The 26,356-nt window shown below is 42.6% G+C and overlaps 2 protein-coding genes across 2 annotated transcripts; one reads left to right on the forward strand and one right to left on the reverse strand.

Annotated features, from left to right (window-relative positions):
• Nucleotides 1-10,962: 10,962 nt before the first annotated feature.
• On the forward strand, nucleotides 10,963-11,999 carry LOC127026719 (olfactory receptor 4N5-like). The gene is given in 3 exon segments (XM_050912030.1): nucleotides 10,963-10,988; nucleotides 10,990-11,883; nucleotides 11,963-11,999. Coding segments are annotated over 3 exon segments (957 nt in total).
• Nucleotides 12,000-16,499: 4,500 nt separating this feature from the next.
• LOC127026444 (olfactory receptor 4D1-like) lies at nucleotides 16,500-17,486 on the reverse strand. Its single transcript, XM_050911690.1, is given in 1 exon segment — nucleotides 16,500-17,486. A coding segment is annotated over 1 exon segment (987 nt).
• Nucleotides 17,487-26,356: the final 8,870 nt, after the last annotated feature.

The following is a 26,356-nucleotide window of genomic DNA, read 5'->3' on the forward strand; positions in this document are numbered from 1 at the left end:
TGGAGCAAAAAAGATAAAACCAAGATCAAGAACAGGACTGGACCCATAAAATGCCTACATAGGAAGTAGGAGGACAGTGAAATTGAGGGATTTTGCACACCTCTGGGTTGCATACCAGTGATAATGACCAGACCATTTGGACACAAGCATCTTAATAGTTATGTGTGTGTAGACGCAGAAATGAGTGAAACCTTTGTGAGAATGAGTACGAATGAATGAAATCAGATGTTTAAAATTAATATCACCCTCCCTTTGCAGAAGGTTTCACCTTGTAGAGTGCTGTATTAATTGCATATATCCCAAGGTCACATACATGCACCTCCCCACATATCAATGAAATTTCCACACATTGAAGAAAATTTCCTCCAAACCACCAAATGTAGGAAGGGTTTTAAAGTTTATTCCAAATGGAACAGGTACTTTGGCTTGGTTAATAGCCTGGGCCTAATCCTGCAACATTCAAACTACAGTTTCTATATTGAGGTCAAGCAAAAGAAATCTTCACTACCAATGTGGTTATGCTGATCTTTGAAGGCTGTCTCTTTAGGAAACAGTACAGGTTTCAGCTGACTTAGTTAACTGACAGTAAAGGCAGTAAAGGGGGATGAGATTTTTCAGTATTATATTAATTTTTTTTAGTTTACTTGTTAAAGAGAAAGGTAATGTAAGTCATCTCAGGATAAATTCATTGCCTGACTTCAGAAACTTCACAACAAGTTAATGGCAAAGTGGTTAATTACATTTTGCAATGTTGTGTTTGTTTAGGTCCCTCCAGGGAACTTAACTTGCTTGTGTATCATTGGAACCCTTTTTTCTTCATAATTAAAACACTGGAGAACCAGAGTTAAGAAAACTTCATTTAAGCTTCTACTGACTTTGCTTCTGGGAGCTGATCTACTTTTACCTCTGTGAAAAGAGGTAGAGAATTAATTTTTTCTTGTTTTATTCCTTGAAAACGCAAGACTGAAAGAAGCCTTTCTTTAAAAAAAGCTTAATTACTCTAATACAATAACACTAGTGTGATTAGCCTGAATCACTTTAGGGGACATATTGCATTTCAAATGGTTTAAAGCTTTTAAATTCATGTCTCTTTTGAAGATGTTTCAGACTGTGCTCCAAGAAGAAAGAGACATCCAAAATCATTCATCCATTTAGAATAAACCTTTTTTATAACTGCTGTAGGGCCCTCCCATCAAACACTATCAGCAACATACTGTGTTCCCTGAATTCACCCCTTCTGCTGCCTGTTTCCATATGCCACGTGTGCATGAAAGACTCCACAGGAAGAGCTGGTACAAACAGGAACTGGTGTGGCAGACAGTGAGACAGGTCTTCAGCTAGTGTAAATCAGAATTTCACCTCTAGGAAAGAGCACTGATTTTTGGTACCTAAGAAACACAGCCAGTGATTTTGCTAGAGCCTAGCTCACTTACACTTATGCCATTCTTATGCCACTCTATAAAGAAGGGGAGTTCTAGTTAAATTATGCCATTTAGTGGATCACAGCTTCACAAGCTGTAGCCAAAATAGACCAAGGCAGCAGTTTGTGGCTGGATTCATCTCCCCAAACCCAATACACTAACTATTGATACTAACATGCCTAATCTGATTTCAAGCTAGTATTAATTTTATATATTTTTCCTGTGCCTCGAAGAGTAAGGCATGAGACTCTATAGGGGAAATTCCCTTCATACATGTAAGGTTGATCCAAACCCCAGCATATAGTATTGAGATTACATGAGGAAGACAGAGAGGTTTTGGTGAATTTGTCACAAAATACAATATGGGCATTACCCTTACGTAGCCCTCCACCAAACCACCACGGCACAGATCTTGAAAAGGTTGGTATTTTTCATCAGGTGCTGCTGTCCCACAGACAGTCTCAGGCCTCTCACGAACTGAGACAGTGCCCATATCTGGTTCCTTAGGTGCCTATCCAAAATTAATTTAAACCATTAGTTTCATTCAGAGTTCATAATAAGCTGTAACAGAGCCAAACTCATGCTATGGACAAGAATAAAGAAGAAACAGAAGTTGCAAAGGCATTTTGTTGGCTCTTCCCTATCCTTTAAATATTAATGTATATATATGCATGTATGCATGTGCATCTGTGAATGTGTGTACACACAAAACCAAACACAGCATGCTATCTAAAGTAAATAAATGGACCGTATTTGTGATACATTATATAATGCTTGTAATGAATACAATATCATGTTTTGGTGTAAAGGGAGGCTTAATAAAAGCCAAAAAAAAAAAAAAAAAAGAAAAAATGTAAAAGGCAAGGAAGTCAATTTCCTTACGTTACTGAAGAACATATATAAAAAATTTTTCACTTACTGTGAATGCATTTTTATGGAAGAATGCATTTTAACAAAAAGAATACATTTTAACATTTCTTTCTAGTCACTATTTTCAGAAGTGTGTGAGAAATTATATTTATTGACTCATTAGTTATCTTTTTCTGACAATAATTGGTACTGATCTAAATGATATGGTCTTGGGGTACGACAATAGATTAACACTTTTCTCAGGTTTCCTGCTAGATAACTTTTCAATGACTGCACACATCTTTTTCTGATTGTTCTTTTGTCTCTAAATTCTTTGAGTCCATGTATAGGCAATGCAGAAAGGTTGGTAGAAAAGGGCAATTCTTTCTGCCCTGTAATACAGAACAGTTGAATCATAGCGTGAAGGTGTACATCTCTCTCCACTGAGGTTCTGACTACTCTCCTGGGATCCAGTTGAAATTAGTAGGATATTAAGTATTTATGGAAGAGGTAGGTGTCTGTGGTACAGATCAAAAACATATTTAAGAAGTCTTATCCCGCCAATTCCAAATGCCTTTCTTGATCTGGGCTGCTGAGCTCCTGACATGCTGATACAGTCAAGATCACCTCCTTGTACCCTTCCATTGGTGTAGAAAGTTTGTCTGCTCTCATATACTTAAACCATAAACAGTTCCGGGCAAACTTTACACTTGTGTGTACACAGCCAATGCCAAGTACAATGACATCCTGTTCCCATGATTCCTTTTAAATATTAGTACTAGTGTTGGCACTATAATCTGGGTCAGTAATAATACACCAGCAATAATTTACATTAATAAGGAAAATGTGCATTTTTATAAATAGATAGCAATGTTTGGCATCCAACCTTAATTGTAGTGGGATATCTGACTACCTGATTTAAGCTTCTTTTTTGTCCAGCTTTCTCATAATACCTTATTGTCATCATCATGTTGTTTTTCTTCTGCAGGCAGTAGACAAGTAAAGTTTCCTGTGCGACAAAAACATTTCAGATTTTAAGTACTCCCCTACTTTATATAGCCACAAAAACTATGTGTAAGTATGTATATGTATGTATAATACACTTGTTTAATAAGAGATAAAGAAATAAATAGTTACAGTTCAAATGCAAATAAAAAAAGAAACAGGCTGGGGACCACTGCTTTACATGTCTGCTGAAGAAGTCCTAATCTGTTTGTGGGGATGGAGAGGGGGCTTAAAAGGGGTGGGTGAGCACTGAACAGGGTGGGGGTACATGAAGAAGACTGAACATGTCTGCAGGGCAGGGGACTGATGCTCCCAGGATAATCAAGAGCTCCCTACCTCACACAAGGAAGAGATCAGTCCTGAGTCTGATCAAGAGGCTCCCTGACACGGCCTCACACCAACAGGAGGACCATGCAGTATAACTGAGGCAACCCTTGGTCTTTGTGCTGTGCCACAAGGTACAAGCATCACTGCCCACCCAAATGGAAGGCCAGGACAAAAAGTGAGCTTCACAGGAATATGTACATGGAGACAACAAGGAGTGTTATTCTACTACTTATGCACCCATAGGGACCTGATATTAAATCCTGCAGTTGTCATGTGGTCTACCTTTTGCTGTGTCATCTAATAAAAATACCCAAAGTTTGCCCCAGTCAGAGAGTTCCTTCTTTTTTTATTGTAGCATTTGCCCATTTGAGAGTCACTGTCATATAACTCATGATGGAGTGGAATATTTTCCTTTTCAGCTGTGTATGTAATCCACTGAGAAAAGGGTGTCAAAGATCTCTTTTTCCTCTAGCGATGATGATTTGGGGGAAGTTGTGCTACAGTGTTACTTTTAAGAAACACCAAGTGCTGTGTGGCCATGCAAGTTAAGGCTAGCACACTATGCTGAAAGGGATCTGTTACACACCTTCACATTTTCATCACCCTGTTTCTCATACAATGCAAGACAAGTCATCACCATAATCTCATTCACAGAATCACAGAATCATAGAATATCTCAAGTTGGAAGGGACCCATAAGGATTGTCGAGTCCAACTCCCTGCTCCTCCTGTATGATAAGCAAGGCTCCCTCAAAATTTTGGCAACAGTAAAAGACAAAAATCTTCTCCTAATTGATTGCATGTCATAGCAAAAATTTATCCTCAAGCACCACACCGTTCACCATGTAATATTCTGGTTTTGTGTAAGGTTCTACATAATTTTGATTTTCAGCAGTGTTGAAAAAAAATGGAAGAAATAAATAATGTTTGCAACCAGCAAATCCCAGTGCTTGGGGAAAGCTGCTTAGTTTCATGGGAAAAAAAATTTTAAAACATCTATGAAACATATATTCAGGCTGGGAACTTGTATACATGTGCACTTTCCACCTTGGGTGATTAATAGCTTGTCCATTCTTTCATTTGGAAGGTATGAAGTAGCCATCATAGCCTTTGCCATTAATACAATAATGTCAGCCATGACGAAAGTCTGGTCAGAACACAGGTGAATTACTTTTTAAGAGATAAATGGCCCATTCTAAAAGTTTCCCTATATTCATATTGGTTACATTAGCAGTGCGATAATATAAGGAGCTGTGCATTCTGACAGCTTCAAGAATAACCTGAGAACAATCACCGTGTCCAAACAGCTGGTGTATATAGTAAAAAAATACATCTACCCCCCAAACAAAAGTTTTATGTAATGGCCCCTGGTCTAAATTAACAAATCTATACTCTTCTACATATCTCCTAACCCCAGAACTGCCACTCCATCTGCCACACATTTCCATGGAAGCCATAGGCTGTGCTCCTCCTCCTCTGTGGCCCCTGCTGCATTTGAGTGAAGGGGTAAAACTAGAATTTCAAAATCCCTATCAGGGCTATGGAGTGCCAGAAGTGACCCTTCCTTGGAAAGATCCATGTTGTGATCTTCCAGGGGCACAGTCTCTTGCTCAGTAGGGGAATGCAGTGTCCTGAAAGCCCTGTACATGTGTTTTCTTATTATTCACATTTAAACTTTAATTCCTTATCTTTGCTAAACAATTACATTATTCATACTCTTTATGAATATATATATTTAGTTTTCAATATACATGTGTAATTATATTTGAACACAGATGTAATTGTATATGTATGTGCATGTGCATGTGTATATAAGTATATCCTGGCCCTAAGAAAATAAGCAACCAATCACAAGGATTATTTTAAAATCATATGGGGTATAATAGCATCAAAATCAGCAGCCCCAGAGGCAAGGAGCAGCAGGGTTACCCAGCCATGTGACTGGAAGAGGAGCAGGACTTCCATGTAAGGTGGGACCTGTGACTGTGAGTGTGGGGTGGGGTTTCCACTGCCAGGTGGTGTCCTGGCACCTGCCACTTCTCATCCTGGAAAAAGGTTGCATTTTGGTTAATCATGCAGACAGGGTAAGTTGTACTGAATTGCCCTCTGTCTTAAAGGAAGCCTCAGAAATCCTAGAAAACACCTAAATTAATCATTTGACGTGTGTTGCTGGTGCAGTATTTGATGCTTTGCTATAGAACCACAAAATGAATCTTTAGCGTTGTTGGATTATGCTGCTTCTTTAATTCAGCTTCTAACATTGACCTTTTAAAAGTCTGTGTTGAGTGTAATTTTTTGTTAATATTGAAAACGGTTTTAATTAATATACATGTGTATATATACTATATAATGTATACTATACATTAAGCAATAACGTATAAATACACAATGGCATTAATTTCACTTAACTATAGCCATGTAGATGGTATACCTTTAAGTCTGATATACCCATTCTTTGTAGGCAGTGAAAAGAAATAAGCACCTCCCAGTCCTGATTCATCTGACCCCTTGATATACTGCCAACACAAATTAAAAGAAACATTTTGAGGAAAGAAAGAAAGAGAGAAATAGGGAGAGAGGGTGGGGCAGGGGGGAAGTTGTTGAATTTATTTGTTTTACACTTCCTGAAGATATGTATCTTTGTCAGTGGACTATGGAGAACTCATCCTGAATACTCATAAAATACAGAAAATTAAGTGATCTGGAGAATTCTAGATGATGGCTTTCCATCCTGTGCCTTCCCAGATGAGAATGTCTACAGACTATGGGAAGTCAGAGGTTGTGGGTTCATTTGTTTCCCAGAAGCAAAGATTACCAGTCATTTAAATGCAGAATTAATCATGAGATCATAAAAAAGTAGGTTGTAAGGTATCTCTAGAGGTCACCTGGTCCAGGAGTAATATATGTTAAATAATTAATAAATACTAATAAATAATTAAAGTCATACACCTTAGAGCTTTTATTAAAACGCCTGGACATCTGAGTTAGCACTCCAGAACCACAGCTGCTGCCACAATTACACCTTCACCCTTGGAACCAGAAACAACCTGCACACTCTGAAGAGACGAAGAAAGCATTATCTAGAGGATGCAAAGAGACAAAATCTTCTCCATCCTCTGGCACACAATGTTCGCCCTCTGTCATGAGGTGGTGAGTGAAGCAGCTAAGGTCACAGGCAATCTGGTTGCAGTCTCTGGTGCTAGTGCTGACAATCGGGCAGGGAGACAAATCGCTATGAGTGGGTCTGGCATTTAAAAGAGGAGAACCTCTGGTGCATGCACAGCAGTACTAAATACATAGGTGTATGGGAGAGGATTCATGGCCAGAAGAGCAAGACTTCAGGTCAGAATGATGGACTGCCAACCTGAGTCCTGGTGTGGAGTAAAGGTAGGAGTTGGGTAGCTGAAGAGCTGTTGATACTTGGGAAGGACTTGGGAAGACAGGGGATAACAGATGTAGGGATTAGGGGAGTTTAGGTCTCAGTTGTCTTGCATTCACACATGATTCACGGAGTGCCGATAAAACCAATGTCACTAAGAATAACCTTGAGAGAACTCAGAATCAATGAGGAAGAGAAGTGCCACAGGCAATACTGTACTCATCCCAGTACAAGGACTTGAGATGTTGACTGCTCACTTTGCCTGAGGATGAAGGACACTTGACCTTGAACAATAGATAACAAGGGTGAGAACTTAACTTCAGGGAAAAGGGACAGATACTTATTTCTACTGAGTTTATCAGTAAAGATCTTTAACAGAAATTGGGTGAGTGTTAGTGTTACAGTGATTGGACTAGTAATGAGTGATATATTTTGCTTAGACTGCCAGACATTAATGAGACTAACAATGAAATTTCTTGGATTGGCGTGTATTCTTTGATGCCCATGACCCAATGGTGTAGGTAACAGTGGTTAAAAGGCCAGAATCTCACTTCACTTAGATCCACAGGTGGACATCAGTATTGCCCTAAACAATGGTATGCCACCCTCTGATGAGGACATTAGCAGATCCAGCAAGGGTTTAATCATCATCTTCCTAGCAGCAGATGAAATTTGTTTCTGTAGCAGTTAGACAATCATTTAGGCTCAGGAATTCCCTATGAGTCAGAAATAACCAGGGGATAAATTCAGAGATTATAGGTACAATTCATCTGTCCAAAAATAAAGATACAATTAAAAGTCTGAGTTAGACATGTAGAGCGGAATTCAAATAGTCAACCATAGTCTGAACCACTCTGATGGCACTGGATACTATCTCAGACACCTCCACCAGATCAGCTGGTGAGACACAGGACCCATCCTTCTAGACCAGACACTGGAGACCAGGCAGGTTATTCCAGAGCATGTAAAATCGCACTCAACATCTGTGTTTAGGACCTGGGTTCCATCCCTACAATTCTTAAGATGAATTGTATCTTTTTCCTTCCACTCTGTCTCTCAGGTCACTATGTTGACTTACTCAGATGTAGATATCTATATTAGCAGCACTGTGAATTATGCTGTATGAATACCCCTATAAATAATTCATGAAAAGAGGCTTCACTGTAGAAAAGATCAGAATGAGTCATCATACTCATAGATTGTGATTCTTGGGTCCCCTGTGAGCTGTTTCTTTTTGAACTAAATCATTTAAAGGACTGAAAAGAGACAAATGAAGAAGTGCATTATGTAGCTTTCCTCGTAAATTTGTTTCCACTAGTGAAGACAAAAATGCAGCAGTGAAAATAGGAAGAAGGGATAGACCTGAGTTCAGGGCAGCCAGTCTTTTTCACTGTGGAAGGGAGGCTGGGTAAACCACAATCTGCAGCTGAAGAGTGGAGAGGAAGCTGGTGAAGGGTGGTCTAGAGGACAAATGCTATGAGGAGCGGCTGAGGGAACTGGGGTTGTTTTGTCTGGAGAAAAGGAGGCTCACGGGACACCTTATCACTCCCTGAAAGGAGGTTGTAGGGAGGTGGGTGTCGGTCTCTTTTCCCAAGAAAGAAGTGATAGGATGACAGGAAATGGCCTCAAGTTGCACCAGGGGAGGTTTAGATTGGCTATTAGGAAAAAACTCTTCACTGAAAGGGTTGTCAAGCATTGGAACAGGCTGCCCAGGGACGTGGTTGAGTCACCATCCCTGGCAGTATTTAAAAGATGTGTAGATGTGGCACTTAGGGACATGGTTTAGTGATGGACTTGGCAGTGTTAGGTTAATGGTTGGGCTTGATGATCTTAAGGCTCTTTTCCAACCTAAATGATTCTACAGGCAGAGTCATAACATCAGGGAAGTAGGTAGAAAAACTGGGAAATATTTACCACCTATATCTAAAGTGGTGCGGCAGGAAACAGCAAAGAGGGAGTATCTCAACTGGTTCTTTGCTGATTAGGGCTGAACAACCCAGAGAGCAGTAGATACTGAACTGTGTGGGAGAGTCATAGATGCAAAGCCATGGAAGTTAAGTGCATCCACAGAAGCCTCTATAAGCAAGCAGAGGTGAGAGGAGAGTGTTGTTTCTGCATTAGCTGGATGTGTAGGATACAATGCGATACAGGACAGTAGAGTGGAGTGGTAGGTTCCTGCAGGAATCTTTCTGTCATGTGATGAGATGGGAAGATACTGGAACTGACCAAACCACTCAGAGGGAATTTAAAGTGAGGCAAAGAGAAACTCAGATCCAGATGGATAAGGATTCGCAGTCAGTCGAGAAATTAAATATCGGTCAATTTATACACACATCCAGCACAATGAGCCCTTCAGCTGTCCATGAAAGAAAGGAAGAGATGGAGAAAACAAAGAAGGTCAAGAAATTTTTTAATTTCAAGGCATGACATGAAATTTTGACTTTTGACAAAAACATCAAAAAGTGACGTAAGGAGTATTTTTTTTTCTCTTACTTGTTTTTATACCTTTCTTACTTTCCTTTCCTTTTTTTTTCTTTATTCTGAATTTTACTACTTTTTGCCACTTTCTCCTCTTCTCAGTTGTTTTTATTTTTTTAGTTTCCACTGTCAAGACTGATTTAATTTCTCACTGTTCTCAATAAGGGAACTAAACTAAAGTTGTTCTAAAACTAAATAATCCTTACAGGTCTGAGCATCTTCTCCCACTAAAGCATTTTCAGTATGCTTTATTCTGTACCTCAACATTGCTGGTGAATTTGCTAATGCAGTGATGTGTAGACACTGTCATGCAGACAGACATACCATCTTTGTAGCAAAATGGAAGAAAAGTGTTAAAAAAACTGGAGGCAAAACCTCATATAACTTTCTCCTGACCCAAAATAAGAAAAAGAAGTGGGAGGAATGAAAGAACTTAGATAAATGGAAAGACTTTTAAAAGAAATCTGATAATTTTTTATGATTTTCTTTATTAGAGAGGTGTCAAAATCCACAGTTCCATTCAAAGTATTTGAAAATGAAATTATTTGATACATTCTATGAAAAAATGTCAGTTTGTTTTCCAGACTGCCATCATGCCTATTCATGGTGGATTAACTTCATAGAGATATTTAGATAACTGAGTTTTTTCTTTATGATTCTAGTGTTCTGTTGACTTCATTGGAAAATTAGACACTGCTGTGGGATTTCTCTGGAGAAAGGTGGAAGTCTGAATGTGATCTAGACATCCTCAGCTCCTTTGAAAGACAATTGGGAAAAATTAAATATTTTGGAAAATACTTGAAATGATATATACTAGAGAACATCTAGGATGGAATTAGTCATTCCCTGGGCTGGCTATGCTGACATAATAAAGTATAAAGGGATTTTAAATTGTTTAATTGCAAACAATTTTGCAGCTGTCAGATGAATTCACCTGAGGGATTCATAAACCTTCCTTCAGATGTGAGTGATCTATACTTAGTTTCCTTTTGTAATCAGTGGATGTGATTTAGATTGTGTAATTTTAGAGTGCACTTCATCTAGCTTTGTTTAGCTGTCTACCCTAGAATTAAATTTGTCTACCCTGGAAGGACCTACTTTTGTCAACTGGAGAGGGAGTAGGCATGACTAGCTCAGATAAAGCCATCTACACTGTAAACCACAAAAATTAGCCTACCCATGGAAGAATGGACTGATACTTTACGACCTATATTCCATCCAGGTGCCAGTTCCCAGGGCACAGAGAAAACAAAGAACATCTGACAAAATGGGGATATTTCCAGTTTACTTTTCCAGTAAAATGCCCAAGTTAGTGGGAATCTAAATTACTGGCTTTCAAGTATTTCACCATTAGGAGTTCCCTAAAACTAGGAAATGGGAAAAGGGCATGCATTTTACGCAATCTAAATATGCCCCAGGTTGTTCAAACATTTCTGTAGATTTGCACTGGTGTTTGTATTTTTCCATGATTACTGTCTGTTTTTCAGGGTTCTGCAGAGTGGAAATGGAGCACGAGAACCATACCGTAGCTAGAGTTTGTTCTGTTGGGATTGTCCCAAAACCATGAAGTCCAGATGATTCTCTTCTTCTTCTTCCTGTTCTTCTATATGATCGTTCTGCCAGGCAACGTCCTTATCATTCTCACAATTCGGGGGGATTCCCAACTGGGATCACTCATGTATTTTTTCCTGGCCAATTTGGCATTCTTGGACATCTGCTACTGTTCTGTCATCCCACCCAAAATGTTGGCTGACTTTTTCTCACACCATAAGACCATCTCCTACAGTGCCTGCATGGCCCAGCTTTTCTTCCTCCACTTCCTGGGAGCAGCTGAAGCTTTCCTGCTCATGGTCATGGCCTATGACCGTTATGTAGCCATTTGCAAACCTCTTCATTACACCAGGCTTGTGAACAGAGGTGTATGCTGTGTCCTGGTTGGAGCTACATGGGGTGGGGGCTTCATCCATGGCATCATTCTATTTGCTTTCAGCATACACCTCCCCTTATGTGGTCCCAACATCCTGGACAACTTCTTCTGTGATGTCCATCAGCTGGTCAAGTTGGCCTGTGCCAACACTTACATAGTGGAGCTTTTGATGTTCCTCAATAATGGAGTAGTTATTATGATGTGCTTTACGCTTTTCCTCATCTGCTACACTGTCCTGTTGCTGAAGCTCTGGACACAGTCCTCCAAGGCAAAGAACAAAGTAGCGTCCACCTGTGTTTCCCACATCATTGTGGTTTTTGTCATGTGCGGCCCAGCTATGTATATCTATGGTTTACCCTTCCAAGCTGTCCCAAGGGAAAAAGTTGTTGCTGTTTTCCATACGGTCATCTTCCCCTTGACTAATCCCACGATCTATACCTTGTGTAACAAGGAGATCAAAGGCTCGATGTGGAAGCTGGTCAGCAAATACATACTTTGGTGTGGAAAATTTAAAAAAAAATATTTTGAAGTAAATAAGTGAAAGCTTTTTCTATTTTTGTTTTGTTTGTTAATACAGTTTTCTTAGGAACAACTCCATAGTGTACATTATGTAGCAACATAATATATATTCAGCAAGCTTCAAATAATTTTCTTCTAATTATAAAAAAGCCTTAGGGTGACACTAAAACCTGTATGGAATAATTTAGACAAGAACTATACTGTGTAACGGAATTAACATAGTTGTGCTATGAAGTTCTACTGTTAAAATTCTGTATCTCTACAGAAATTAACTGGCAGGTGCGAAGCATTTATAGTATCATTACTGAACTTCTGGTCCAGATGCAGATAGATAAAATCAGGTAGCAAGTATGTTAGTTCAAGATTTTGGCTTATACTTGAATCTCTGACTGTTGACAGTGCCTGTTGTTTGACTCTTATATGACTCTGCTCCTCGATTGCTTCTCCATAAAGGGAGAATGTGCAAGTCACTGGATGGTCTAGCTTGTAGTCAAGCTCTGCCTTTTCATACAGTGTAGGTAGGTGCCCTAGTTTCAGCTGGGACAGAGTTAATTTTCTTCTTAGTAGCTAGTACAGTGCTGTGTTTTGGATTTAGTGTGAGAATAATGTTGATAACACACTGATGCTTTAGTTGTTGCTAAGTAGCACATATCTTAAGGATTTTTCAGTTTCCCATGCTCTGCCAGCAAGCAGGTGTGCAAGAAGCTGGGAGGGAGCATAGCCGGGGCAGCTGACCTGAACTAGCCAAAGGGATATTCCATAGCACAGAATGTCATGCCCAGTATATAAACAGGGGGGAGTTGGCCGGGAGGCGCGGATCGCTGCTCGGGCATTGATCAGCGGGCGGTGAGCAATTGCATTGTGCATCACTTGTCCTTTCTTGGGTATTATTTCTCTTTTTTTTTTTTTGTTATATTCCTTTTCATTACAATTATTCTTTTATTATTATTCTCAGCTAGTAGTATATTTTATTTTACTTTAGTTATTAAACTGTTCTTATCTCAACCCATGAGTTTTACCTTTTTTTTCCCTCCTCCCCACCCCACTGGGAGGGGGGAGGGGGAAGCGGCTGCGTGGTGCTTAGTTGCTGGCTGGGGTTAAACCACGACAGTAGGCCACTGAAATCTGAAATCAGAAGTCAACTATCAAGTAAAAATCAAAGGCAATGTGGACATAGCCTTATGGTAGGCACTAGTGACAGGATTTGTCTATCCAGGTATAGACATCTACAGCATCGGAATTAGTCACCTAAGGATTCCTGCATAATCGATGGGTGTTTCCAGTGAGCTAATCCGTTTTTATTGTCTACTTTGGGAAGAAATAAACCATGCCTTAGGCATTTTTATCTTCCCTTAGTACTCGCTCTGGAATCTACTTCTCAGTTTGATTCCAAGGTAGAATCATAGACTCATAGAATATCTCAAGTTGGAAGGGACCCATAAGGATCATTGAGTCCAACTCCCTGCTCCTCACAGGACTACCTAAAACTAAATCATATGACTAAAAGTGTCATCCAGACGCCCCTTCAGCTCTGACAGGTTTGGTGCCATGACCACTTCCCTAGGGAGCCTGTTCCAGTGACCCACCACCCTCTCAGTGAAGAACTTTTTCCTAATGTCCGATCCGAACTTCCCCCAACGCAGCTTCATTCCATTTCCTTGTGCTGTATCGCTGGTCACCAGAGTGGGGAGATCAGCACCTCCCCTCCGCTGCCCCTGTTGAGGAAGTTGTGGACTGCGATGACGTCACCCCTCAGGCTTCTCCAAGCTGAACAAACCAGGTCAGTCTTGCCCTCAAGGCCTTCCACCATCTTGGTCACCCTCCTCTGGACACACTCTAATAGTTTGATGTCCTCCTTACACTGAGGCACCCAAAACTGCACACAGTACTCGAGGTGGGGCTGCACCAGTGCAGTATAGAGTGGGACAATCACCTCCCTTGACCAGCTAGCTATGCTGTGCTTGATGTACTCCAGGACATGGCTGGCCCTTTTGGCTGCCAGGGCATACTGTTGACTCATATTCAAATCACCATCAACCGAGATCCCCAGATCTCTTTCTGCAGGGCTGCTCTTCAGCCTCTTGTCCCCCAATTTTTTGTATAAGCAGGATTACCCCATCCTGGGTGCAGAATCCGGCACTTGCTCTTGTTAAATTTCATATGATTGATGATTGCCCAGCTCTCTAGTCTACCCAGATCTCTCTGTAAGGCCTCTCTACCCTCGAGGGAGTCCACAGCTCGTCCTAGTTTAATATCATCAGCAAACTTACTTAATGTACATTCAACGCCTGTGTCCAGATCACTTATAAAAACACTAAAGAGCACTGGCCCTAAAATTGAGCCCCGGTGAACCCCACTGGTGACTGGCTGCCAGCCTGATGTAACCCCATTTACTATATAACTCTTTGAGCCTGACCCGTCAGCCAATTGCTCACCCATCATATTATGGACTTGAATCAGCCAAATAATTCCTTTTGATGGGAAATCAGGATTTCAGAGAGGATGGCTTTCTTACTGTAGTACATATTCTGTAGACAGGGTAGGTGTAAAGTGGATTAACTATGGCTCCATCCACAAAGTCTTCCAATAATAGCCCAGAGGGCATTGCACCCTCAAAAATCGTAGTGTTCTCAGTCCTTGTGAAACCCTTTCTTTTGCATACTATAAGAATCCAAATACAGTAGCACATAAAGTAGGGTTTTTCTGTTATTTATCCCCTTCCTTATCTGTCCTACCAATCCTCTGGCAAAAGAAAATGAGTGCCTTACACAGAGTGCCTTTCTCCTCCTGTCAAAGGCCACAAGCATCCAGCCTCCCCCATCCTGGGAGTCTTCCTCACCACTCGATAAAGTGTGCCCTCCAGTTGTACGTCCTTCATTGCCACAAGGGACTTTGGCTATTGCCTCTGCTCTGCCTCTTCCTGCAATCCTGTTCTGGTTCTCTGGTGCTTAGTCCGCTTACCTCATCCCATGACTCCTGCACCTGGCAAATCAGTACCCTGACCATGGCTTGTTTGCCACACATGAAACCACATCCCTCTAAACCCAGCAAGAGGCACCTGCACCTGGACAGCAGCATACCCACTCTGGAATGGTGGCCATGAACAGGTCTCTGATGTACTAGGGAACTTTCTTCAGTTAGGGCTGGATCCATGATCCTTGAGGAGCATGGTTACCACCATTCTGAGCAGTCCCACAGTTTCTGGAGCAGAGTTTCTGTCCCTTTGCACTCCTGTCATGTAATTGGCCCTGAAACCAGTCCTTCAGCACTCCCTCAGCAGTGAAAGACAACTAGTCTTTGTCTATGTCATCTAAGTGATTTACCTCAGCCAAAGGACCAGAAGCGTTCACATCCATACTGCCCACAGCTAGCCCCTTTGAGGGGAGTCTGGCTGCACCCACAGTGCACAGAACTTTCATCACCTCTAGCACAGTACCTACCCCACAGGCCTTTGTTAGCCCACCACTTGGAGCACACAGGACACTTCTCTGCATTTGAGATCCAAAGTACTATGCTAATTCTGAGTGTGAGCCTCAGAATAGGTCACTTGTAGGTTAGGTGGCTTGATGCTCAGCAGCACTTTCGTGGGCAGTTCTAGAAACTTCTAAGGTTTCTCCTCCACCCAAAATCCTCCTTAAGGTGATGTCAGATATTCCTGCAGACAGAATGTCCTCTTGTCTGCATCCATCCTGCTCCCCCAGGTCTCTGCCTGGTTCCAGGTGGCCCAGTTTTGGGCCTGACATTTCTTAAAAAACTTTTAAGATCCTCTACAAGGATCTACAAAGAAATTTGAATTTCTTTCTAATGCAGGAAACAATATGGGAGGTCTGCCTCCCCACTTGCCACATTTGTCCTGCTATAGCATTGTGTTCAGAATGTCTGTTCTGTGTAGAAGGCTCTGTGGATTTGTAGGAGACCATGATCATGTAAGGATTGCTGGGATGAAACTGTAGGATGGGGCAGAACAAAGAAGAAAGGAATGGTGAGGGGATGGAACCTCCATCCCTGGAGCACCTTTGAGTGATCCCTGGGACAATCTTATCCCTCAGCCACATCCATGTTGTCTAATGTGGGATCAGGATGCTCCACTCCTGGAGGGATCCTAAAAGCTATGCAGTCCACCTGAAGTGAGGATAAGGGGGGAAAAAGGGAGTGCACTAAACCTACAGCTGACAGTACTATAGAAACCCTTTGTAATTATGTGACAGGCAGAAATAACAATCAAGTTTACAAAGCTAGCTTTCAGGTGTGTTAACCTAGAGATGAAACTATGCTATATTGCTAAAGAGAAGTGAGACTTGTGCTGGAGTGGAAGGTCCAGCTGTGATTTCCACAGGAGAGAACAAGGGCATGGTTAGGGCCCTTAGCATGGTCAGTATCCAGGGTGTGCCATGGTGCTGTCTTTGCAGGTGATTATTACAGAAATCTCTCATTAGGCCCTACAAATTACACTGTATTGCGCACTCCATGGAGAACAAGAAAACAAGTGACTGACCTTCCTAAACTGATGTGAGGGGAATGTTGTCCCCATCTCACACCTAGAAATTTGCTCGCTTATTGAAGGAGCAGGAATCTCAGTGGTGAACACCGTTTTCTCATGGATGCATCATATCTGATCTCGTTGGATCTGCTGGCTGGTCTTGCTTCTGTATCCCTCCTGAGAGAAAGATTTTCCCCAGTGTTCTCCTGATGGCCTTCTTCATCTCAGTGTTTCTCAGTGTGTAGATCATCGGTTTTAGCACTGGAGTGACCACAGTATAAACAATGGAGGCCACCTTGTCCATAGCTAATTTCTTATAAGGCCGAGCATAGATGAAGATGCAGGGGATGAATATTAAGCTCACAACGGTTATCTGGGTTCCACAGGTAGACAGGGCTTTTCATTTCCCTTCTGTGGTGCATGTCCTTATCTTCAGCAAGATGACAGTGTAAGAAATAATCAAGATTCCAAAAAGAATAATGAGAATCTCTCCACTATTAAACACTATCTGTAGTTCAGCCATGCAGGTACCAGTGCAGGCCAGTTTGATGACTTGAGGGACATCACAGTAGAAATTGTCCAGTACACTGGGGCCACAGAATGATAGCTGGAAAAGAAAACCAGTTTGTATAGTAGAGTGAACAAATCCACTGCACCATGCAATTGACACCAATCCTGTGCACATGTTCCAGTTCATGATAGACACATAATGCAGTGGCTCATAGATGGCCACATACCAACCAATTGTCATCCCTACAAGGAAAAAAGCCATCACACCAGCAATGAAATGGAAGAACGTCTGGAGGAAACACTCATTGAACGAGATCATTGTATGTTGGGTGAGGAGGCCTGACAGCAGTTTGGGAGTATTGACTGTGGAATCACTGACATCAAGGAAAGCCAAGTTGGCCAGGAGGAAGTACATGGGTGTGTGGAGCTCGTGATCAGCAGCTACAGTTGCAATGATGGTGAAGTTCACCAGCCATGTTATCACACAGATGAGAAAGAAGGTCACATAGAGACAACACTGCAGCTTGCAACTCTGTGTCAGGCCCAACAGGACAAATTCTGTCACAGTAGTGGTGATGTTCTTTGATTCCATTCTTTATCCCTGCACCAACAACAGCAATAAAGATGGTTATAAACATGTATTGGAGTATAGAATCATTAAAACAGAATTGTAGAATAATTTAGGTTGGAAGGGACTTCTGGAAGTCATAAATATCACAAACTCTGTGGAACCTGTTGAAGTATATGGCCAGTCTCATGGAAAATAATAAAGAAACAAACAAAATCCCTTATATTTAGTAAGAATTTAGCATGTTCCAATTAGTGTCTGTTGCCGTATACCTCCAGGAACAGTCTGGCTCCATCTCCTCTGTATCCTCATCTCATCAGCTTGTTATAGACAGAAATAAGGTCTCCTCTTAGCCTTCTCTTCTTAAGGATGAACAAATCCAGTTCTCTCAGCCTCTCCTTGCATGTCATGTGCTCCAGCCCAGTGATTAGTTTCATGGCCCTCCAAGGAACTCACTCCAGTATATCACTGTCTTTCTTGGCCTGGAGAGCCCTGGACTGGACACAGTGCTGCAAATGGAGTTCACAAGCATTGAATAGAGGGGTCAGATCATTTCCCTGGGCTAGCTGGCTAGACCCTTGCTAACAGAGCCCTGGATGTGTATTGCCTTCTTTGCCACATGAACACACTGCCATCTCCTATTCAGCTATTTGTCTACCAGGCTCTTTTTCTGCAAAGCTGCTTCTTAGACAGTCAGCCACTAGCCTCTACTGATTGCACAGGATTGTCCTTACCCAGATGCAAGATGTCATATTTACTTTTGTCAAACTTTATGATGTTCATGCCAACCTATTTCTCCAAACTGTCCGGGTCCTTATGAATATCAACCCTGCCATCCAGCGTACCGACTGCTTTCCCCATTTTGGTGTCCTCCACAAATTCACTGAGAGAACATTGCATCCCATCATCCAGCTCATTAATGAAGACATTAAACATTATTGGCCACAGTATTGATCCCTGAGGGACAGCAGTAGTTACTTCTCACCAGCTGCACTTCACACCACTGATATCCACTTCTTGAATTCAGCAGTCCAGTCAATTTTCCACCCACCTTATCGTTCATTTATCCAGCCCATATCCCAACACTTTGGTGATAAGGAGGCTATGGGAGACTACGTGCTAAAGTCAAGGTATACAACATTCACTGCCTTGCCCTCATCCACAGTGCCAGTCATCTCATCATAGAAAGCTAGGAAGTTTGTTAGACAAGATTTGTCCTCCGGATATCCATTGTAACTCTTCCCAATCACCTTCTTGTCCTTCATGTGTGTAGCAATGGGCCCATAATCTTCCCAGGGACTGAGGTGAGATTGATCAGCCTGTAGTTCCCTGGATCCTCCTTCTTGCCATTTCTGAAGATGGATGTGGCATTTGCCTAGTTCCAGTCATCAGGAATCTCCCTCAATTGACATTTTGAAGATGATCGATAGAGCACAACCTTGCAGTGACATAAGCCAGCTCCTTCAGCACTGTAGGATGAATCCAATCTGGTGCCATTGACTTGTGCAGGTCTAATTGACTTAAGTTATGCTTATCTCCTTCAACCATGGGTACTGATTCACAAACTCAGCTAGAAAGGTCAGGGACCTAAGAGGCCTGAGGGTAAAGCTTACTATGGAAAACTGATGCAAAAAGGCATTGAGTAAATCAGCCATTTCCACATCCCTTGTCACTAAGTCCCCAACCCCACTAAGCAATGACCCCATATTCTCCTTAGTCTTCCTTTTGCTGCCAATATGTACTTTGAGAAATATTTCTTCCTGCTCTTCACCTCCCTTGCAAGGTTCAGCTCCAGCTGATCATTGGCTTTTCCTGACTCCATTCCTATATGGGCAGACAATGTCTCTGTGTTGTTCTGAAGTAGCCTGTTCCTGCTTCTACCTTCCGTGTAGGTCCTTTTTGTGTTAGAGCTGCCAGGAGATCCCGGTCCATCCATGCTGGCCTTCTTTTGCACTTTGTCCTGGTTTCAGTTGTGATAGTTAATTTTCTTCCTAGTGTTTTGGATTTAGTAGGAAAATAATGTTGATAACACACTGATATTTTTAGTTGTTGCTAACTAGTGTTTATACTAAGTCAAGGATTTTTCAGCTTCTCATGCCCAGCCAGCAAGAAGGCTGGAGGGGCACGAGAAGCTGGGAGGGGACACAGCCAGGACAGCTGACCCAAACTGGCAAAGATGTGGCCATATGATATGTTCCATACCATATGATGTCATGCCCAGTATATAAACTGGGGGGAGTTGGCTGAGAGGGGTGGATCACTGCTTGGGAACTAACTGAGCATCAGTCAGCAAGTGGTGAGCAATTGCATTGTGCATCACTTGTTTTGTATATTCTAATTCTTTTAGTATTATTATTGTCATATTATTATTATTATCATTATTATTATTTTCCCTTCCTTTCTGTCCTATTAACCTGTCTTTATCTCAACCCACGAGTTTTTTTTTCCTTTTTCATTCTCTCCCCCATCCCACTGGGTGGGGGGAGTGAGTGAGCAGCTGCATGGTGCTTAGTTGCCAGCTGGGGTTAAACCACAACACGCTTGACTTTTACTGCAAATTTGAATGCATTCTGCTCTGAGGAGGCTGACATTGAAGAACAAACAGTTTTCCTGTGCCCCTTTACCCTCCAGGGCAGTTTTCCTTGATCCTCCCAAGCAGGCACCTGAACAAGCCAAATTTGTCCTTCAGAAGGCCAGGGATGTGATTCTGCTGTTTCTTTTGCTCAGTCTTCTCAGAATCTTAAACTCCACTGTCCTATGGTCGCAACAGCCAAGGGTACATTCAACCTTCACTTCTTAATCTAGTTCAGTGTCCTTATTTCCCTTCTGAAATGACTCATGAAGTTCATAACAATAATAATGCAATGGTAAATATCGCTGTAGAAATTCTTTCTGTTTGCTCGTGTTGACACTTTGTATTAGAGCATCCTTCTACACGTCTTTTTGAACACCCTCCCTACCCTGTCCCTGAATTTAAAGAGGGGTCTGCTCTTTTACATGGGTTCCAGCTAGGCACAGTTTCCATTTTATCTCAATAAGATTTGCAATCATGAAGCCCCAGGCTTTAAAGCACAAAGGGGACACAAAAGTCATTCAGCCTGAAAAGCAGTCAAGAGCAGAGTGTTACACAGAGAAAGGCTCCAGAGCTCCATCACTGTCACTCCATGAATCATAGAATCATAGAACGGTTTGGGTTGGAAGGAATCTTAAAGATCATCTAGTTCCAACTCCCCTGCCATGGGCAGGGACACCTTCCACTAGATCAGCTTGCTCAAAGCCTCATCCATCCTTATTGAACACTACCAGGGAGAGGGCATCCACAACTTCTCTGGGCAACCTGTTTCAGTGTCTCACCACCCTCACAATAAAGAATTTCTTCCTAATATCTAATCTAAATCTACCCTCTTTCAGTTTAAAAGTGTTACCCCTCATCCTATCACTACATTCCCTTATAAAGGTCCCTCCTCATCTTTCCTGTAGGCCCTCTTTAAGTACTGGAAGGCCATTATAACATCACCCCAGAGCCTTGCCTTCTCTTCTCTTCTCTTCTCTTCTCTTCTCTTCTCTTCTCTTCTCTTCTCTTCTCTTCTCTTCTCTTCTCTTCTCTTCTCTTCTCTTCTCTTCTCTTCTCTTCTCTTCTCTTCTCTTCTCTTCTCTTCTCTTCTCTTCTCTTCTCTTCTCTTCTCTTCTCTTCTCTTCTCCAGGCTAAACAACCCCAACTGTCTCAGCCTGTCTTCATAGGAGAGGTGCTCCAGCCCCTTGATCATTTCCGTGGCCCTCCTCCGGACATGCTCGAGCAGGTCCATGTGTTTCTTATGCTGGGGGCCCCAGAGCTGGACGCAGTACTCCAGGTGGGGTCTCACAAGAGCAGAGTAGAGGGGGAGAATCACTTCCCTCGACCTGCTGGCCACACTTCTGATGTAGCGCAGGATACAATTGGTTTTCTGGGCTGCGAGTGCACATTGCTGGCTCATATTCAGTTTTTCATCCACCAATACCCTCAAGTCCTTCTCTGCAGGGCTGCTCTCAATCCACTCATTGCCCAGCCTGTATTTGTGCTTGAGATCGCCCTGACCCATGTGCAGGACTTTGCACTTGGCCTTGTTGAACTTCATGAGGTTTGCACAGGCCCATCTCTCCAGCCTGTCAAGGTCCTTCTGGATAGCATCCCTTCCCTCTAGAGTATTAACCACACCATTCAGCTTGTGAAGCAGCACCTCTGCCTGGAACGCACCTCACCTAGAGGAATTACTTTTAAGTTAAGCTGAGCTGAAGCTTATCCATGGAGCTGCAGGGGTTCTCTGTCTAGATATAGACAAAAGAGTCACCCACACAGGACCTGCTTTCCCTAAGCTTCCACTCTTATCATTTGGGCTGGCCTGACATAGAAGTCCACATTAGGCTAGGTGGCCTGTGCGCTAACAAATAAGTAAGGACAAGTGAGGTGGCTGTCTCAGCTCCCATCACAGTCAAGAAGTCTGGAGAGGGAATCTGCTCACCCTAAAGGCAACATCACTGTGGTCAGGCTACTTCTTGTTAGATTCCATGGACATTATGGTTTACCTCAGTGCCAGTCCCAATTCCTTTCCAGTTTCTGGTATTTCCTTACACTAGATGATTACAAAGATCTCTGCATCACAGTCCTTTTTCAAGCTTCTTTTCAGTCAAATAAATGGTTTGAGTTAAAATCACAGAGACAGTGTTTAAGGTTTTTGTGGGAATCCGCAGGGAGTTTTGCGAGCAGCCTTGAACAATTAGACATAGCCTTGAAAGACATAGAATAAGGGAGTAAATAAGTGATAAAGCAGGTGTGCAGAAAAGAAGCTGAAGACTGAAATAACTTGGAAAACAGATAAGAGACCGAAGCCAGAAGACGTGTGTCTTGCTCGACAGCACCAATCAGAAGCTTAGCCGCGGCGCGTGAACAGAAGGTATTAACTAATCATGGAAGAAGCCTGAGTGCGTGGACAGCTAATGAATCTATATAAGCACAAATTTGTAAACAATAAAGGTCTTTGGTTTTACCCGCACCGGAGTCCGTGAACCATCCCTACAGGTTTTAGAAAAATAATGTTATAATATCCAATGAGTTTGAAGACATTGTGAGGAAGTTTTAAGAGAAGAGGGTGGCTGCCCACCCAACCCCCCTAGTCCAAGATGACTGAAGCCATTTCCCTGATGGGCAGTTGTTACTGCCTTTATTTGATTCAGTTGGAAAAAAATCTAATTTCTTACAAGGAAAAGCCATATGCAGAGTAAACCAGGACTTTTTTCTTTTCCCCTACAAACTGGTAATTCACTCTCAAAGTGGAATTTCAGAGAACTGTAGAGACCAGAACTTTCTGCACATTTCCATTGCCTTTGGTGAATACTCTGCAGGGATTCTGTAATTTCTTTTCCATCACAGTTAGCTCCTTAGTGTCAGTGAAGAATTGCATTCTAAATCCTTATAAACCTATTCCTGTTTTCCGCTTGCAAATTGCAGGTTTTTTTTCCACAGGTCCAAAAAGGAAAGCCACTTTTGGTATGAAATCGTGTTTTGTAACAATCCACAGCTAATACTGTATAGAGACTTCTGTGTTTTCATTTTCCGTAAAAACAGAGTATTTTTGCAGAAGTATGGGGGGATGGAAGAGAAGGTAATCTGCTTTCAATTCAAACCCAACCTTTCTCTTTTGCCTCAGTAATCTCCCTAACCTAAGACTAAGATCAAGCTCCGGTGAAAATCTGAAAGACAGAAGTGCTGCAAGACAGCTATCAATGGTGCAGCATAGACTGTCTTCCTTCAGACCTGTCCCAACATGTGGGTAGTGTCTCTGAAGCTGTCTCCGTTAATTAAGATATATTACAAGTGGTAAGCAAGCATTTTCAGGTAATTTTCTCTTTCCTAGTGATACTCTCTTTCCTCTGTATATACATTGTCATTGGCGGTGTGTGGAATCAGTCGTCTTTTCAGTATTTTTGTCAGAAGGAGTAAATACCTCCAGCAACGTGCTGTTCCTGTGATCTAACTTCACAAAAGCTCCTAGATGTCATTGTCAAGTTACAAGATAATATAGTGTAGCTCTACTCGGAGGAGCAGGGGATGCAAACCTACCTCCAGCAGAGGACTCCAACAACCTTCCCTTATAGGATTCCTGATGCCTGTGTTAAGGCAAGTGCTGGGATTCAAGAAGAAAACAAAATCTCAAATCACCTTGAGCTTCTGGTCATTCAAAAAAGAATAACAATAATTAGCAGATAGGAGATTCTGTCACCACGGGGCTAATTAAAAGGTTCTTGGAGTTCTTGGAGTGCTTCACTTGGTTTGTGTGGATCAGGACTACGTGCAGATGCAGGAACCTTGTGATAACTGGCACAGATCTAAGATGGGGGTTTTCTGTGTAGGAAAAAGAAGTAGCTGAGACTGCTTATATTGTAAGTAAGTGGAGCGCAGCCCCGTGACTTGAGGCAGGTAATATTTAGTCAAGTCCTAACTACTTACCTCACTCTGTAGTCAACAGAGAGAAGCAGACAACACTGGTGGGCAGTTCACCTGAGACAAACCTACTTTTGTGAGGTGCCTGTCCCGCTTCAGGAGCACCTCAAGGGTTGCTGCTCCCTAGGGTATCCCAGATGACTGCACTGGGCTGGCAGATATGGCATAGGGCCATCCAGAGAGACACAGTCAGCTGGGGCCACGGTTGGTGGCCAGGTGTGTGTCCCAGAACACAAGTAAGGCAGTAGCTGCCTAGGCTGAGGATACTGAATTGTATTTTTAAGCTCATCCCTTGGTACTGCACTACAGCCAGAGGAGATCTCATCATGGGAGTAGCAGGCAGGAGTCCCCTCTTCCTGAAGCAATGGTCTAAGGGAGGGTCAGAAGTGGAAGATCCCCAAAGGCCTTATTTCTCCAGCCTGATTTAAAGGCGTTATGCTGACAAGCTCAGATGTAGACAAATGTTCTGTAGATGTGTGAAAACAGAGCAGGGGACTTCCTCCCAGGTGACTGGCTTAGGCAAAACATGTTCCTGCAGATAAACAAGTGAGTGAAGTTCAGCGCTGGGGTTCAGAACCAGCAACGTTCTTCCACGTCTAGGTCTGCAAGGGCCATAGCTGGCCTGGGGTGTTTGGAGGAGGAATGTGTTCCTTTAAAACAAATCAGTTGCAGAGGTGCTCCCCATTTGTTTAAGGGTCCATGACGTGGGGTCCCAGAACACCCTCTCTTCTTTGGTATAGAGTCTGGAATTCAGGGAAGTGCTTAAATCATCGATCTCTGAGAGGGTCTTGCCTCTGGGCTGTCTCTGATGGTTGTTCAGAGGCCTACAGGTGGTAGTCAGAGGTACACAGGTGTCTCCACGGCCGTGACCCAGTGACCAGAAAGAAGCTGGGAGTGAACAAGATGACCAGGATAACAAAATATGAGAGAAACCAGCCTGAAGGCAGCAGTGGTCAACATGCTGAGGGTGGAAGAGTGAAAGACGCTGGACCACACCTCCCTTCAGAGATGTCACATGTACAACAGGGACAAATACACTTCTGCTTATATCTACAGTCCCTGTTCTGGCAAAGGAGAGAAATCAGGATGTCCTGTGGGTGCTTATCTCGGGGGCAAGGAGTACCACCACTGCAGCTATATCTCGTGCTGCAGATACGTACTCAGCAAGTGATAATTAAAGACCTTCATTGGGAACCAGCAGCTCAGTTCTTCCAGGGAGTGGGAGAGAGTATTTGCATCTTCCTCAAGCAATGCCATATTCAGTCACATCACTCTCTTCCAGCCATTAGCACAGTGGTAGAGAGCCCCTACACTGACTACCTCAGAGCTGAGCCTCTGCATTCTGTCTGCATATGTGCATGCCTGTTGTCCTGGTTTTGGCTGGGACAGAGTTAACTCTCTTAGTAGCTGGTACAGTGCTGTGTTTTGGATTTAGTGTGAGAATGATGTTGATAACACACTGATGTTTTAGTTGTTGCTAAGTAGCACTTATCTTAAGCCAAGGACTTTTCAGTCTCCCATGCTCTGCCAGCAAGCAGGTGTGCAAGAAGCTGGGAGGGAGCATAGCCAGGGCAGCTGACCTGAACTAGCCAAAGGGGTATTCCATACCATGGAACGTCATGCCCAGTATATAAACAGGGGGGAGTTGGCTGGGAGGCGCAGATCGCGGCTCGGGAACTAACTGGGCATTGGTCAGTGGGTGGTGAGCAATTGCATTGTGCATCACTGTTTTTTTCTTCCCTCCCCCCTTCCTTTTTTGTTATATTCCTTTTCATTACTATTATTATCATAATATTTCATTATTACTATTGTTAGTATTATACTTTACTTTAGTTATTAAACTGTTCTTATCTCAACCCACGAGTTTTACTTTTTTTTTTCCTTTGCTTTCCTCCTCCTCACCCCGCTGGGAGGGGGAAGGGGGAAGCGGCTGTGTGGTACTTAGTTGCTGACTGGGGTTAAACCACGACACCTGTGTAACCATTGACTTGTAGAAGAACAATTCCACTCCAGGCTCCCATTATAGTCAACAGAAACAGGCAGAATTGTCTGTTGTCTCAAGTGTGTGTAAGGCACAGCTGATCCAAGCTGCTTAGACTTGTCCAAGGATGAGATGAATTGCCCCCAGCAAGTGCTCAGCTCTCTTTCCTGGCTGCAAAGGGAGTCTAAGTATCCAGCTCACATGTGAACTTCTGCAGTGTCTGCAGACCAACTGAAGACAGATAAGCAGCAGCCGTTGGGAATGCCTGTACGAGTGCCCACCTTTTCTGTGCAGATCCTCTCTGGCTGACCATCCACACTGTCTGCATGCTTGGTGGCTTGCATGTAGGCAACTGGAGTGTCTTAGCAGCCAAAATCTGTGACCACATTGAGTGGGTTAGCTCCTCTAGGATTAGGGGTATGGCAACACCAGCTC

Source organism: Gymnogyps californianus, chromosome 28 (assembly GCF_018139145.2).
Source record: "Gymnogyps californianus isolate 813 chromosome 28, ASM1813914v2, whole genome shotgun sequence".
NCBI lineage: Eukaryota > Metazoa > Chordata > Aves > Accipitriformes > Cathartidae > Gymnogyps > Gymnogyps californianus.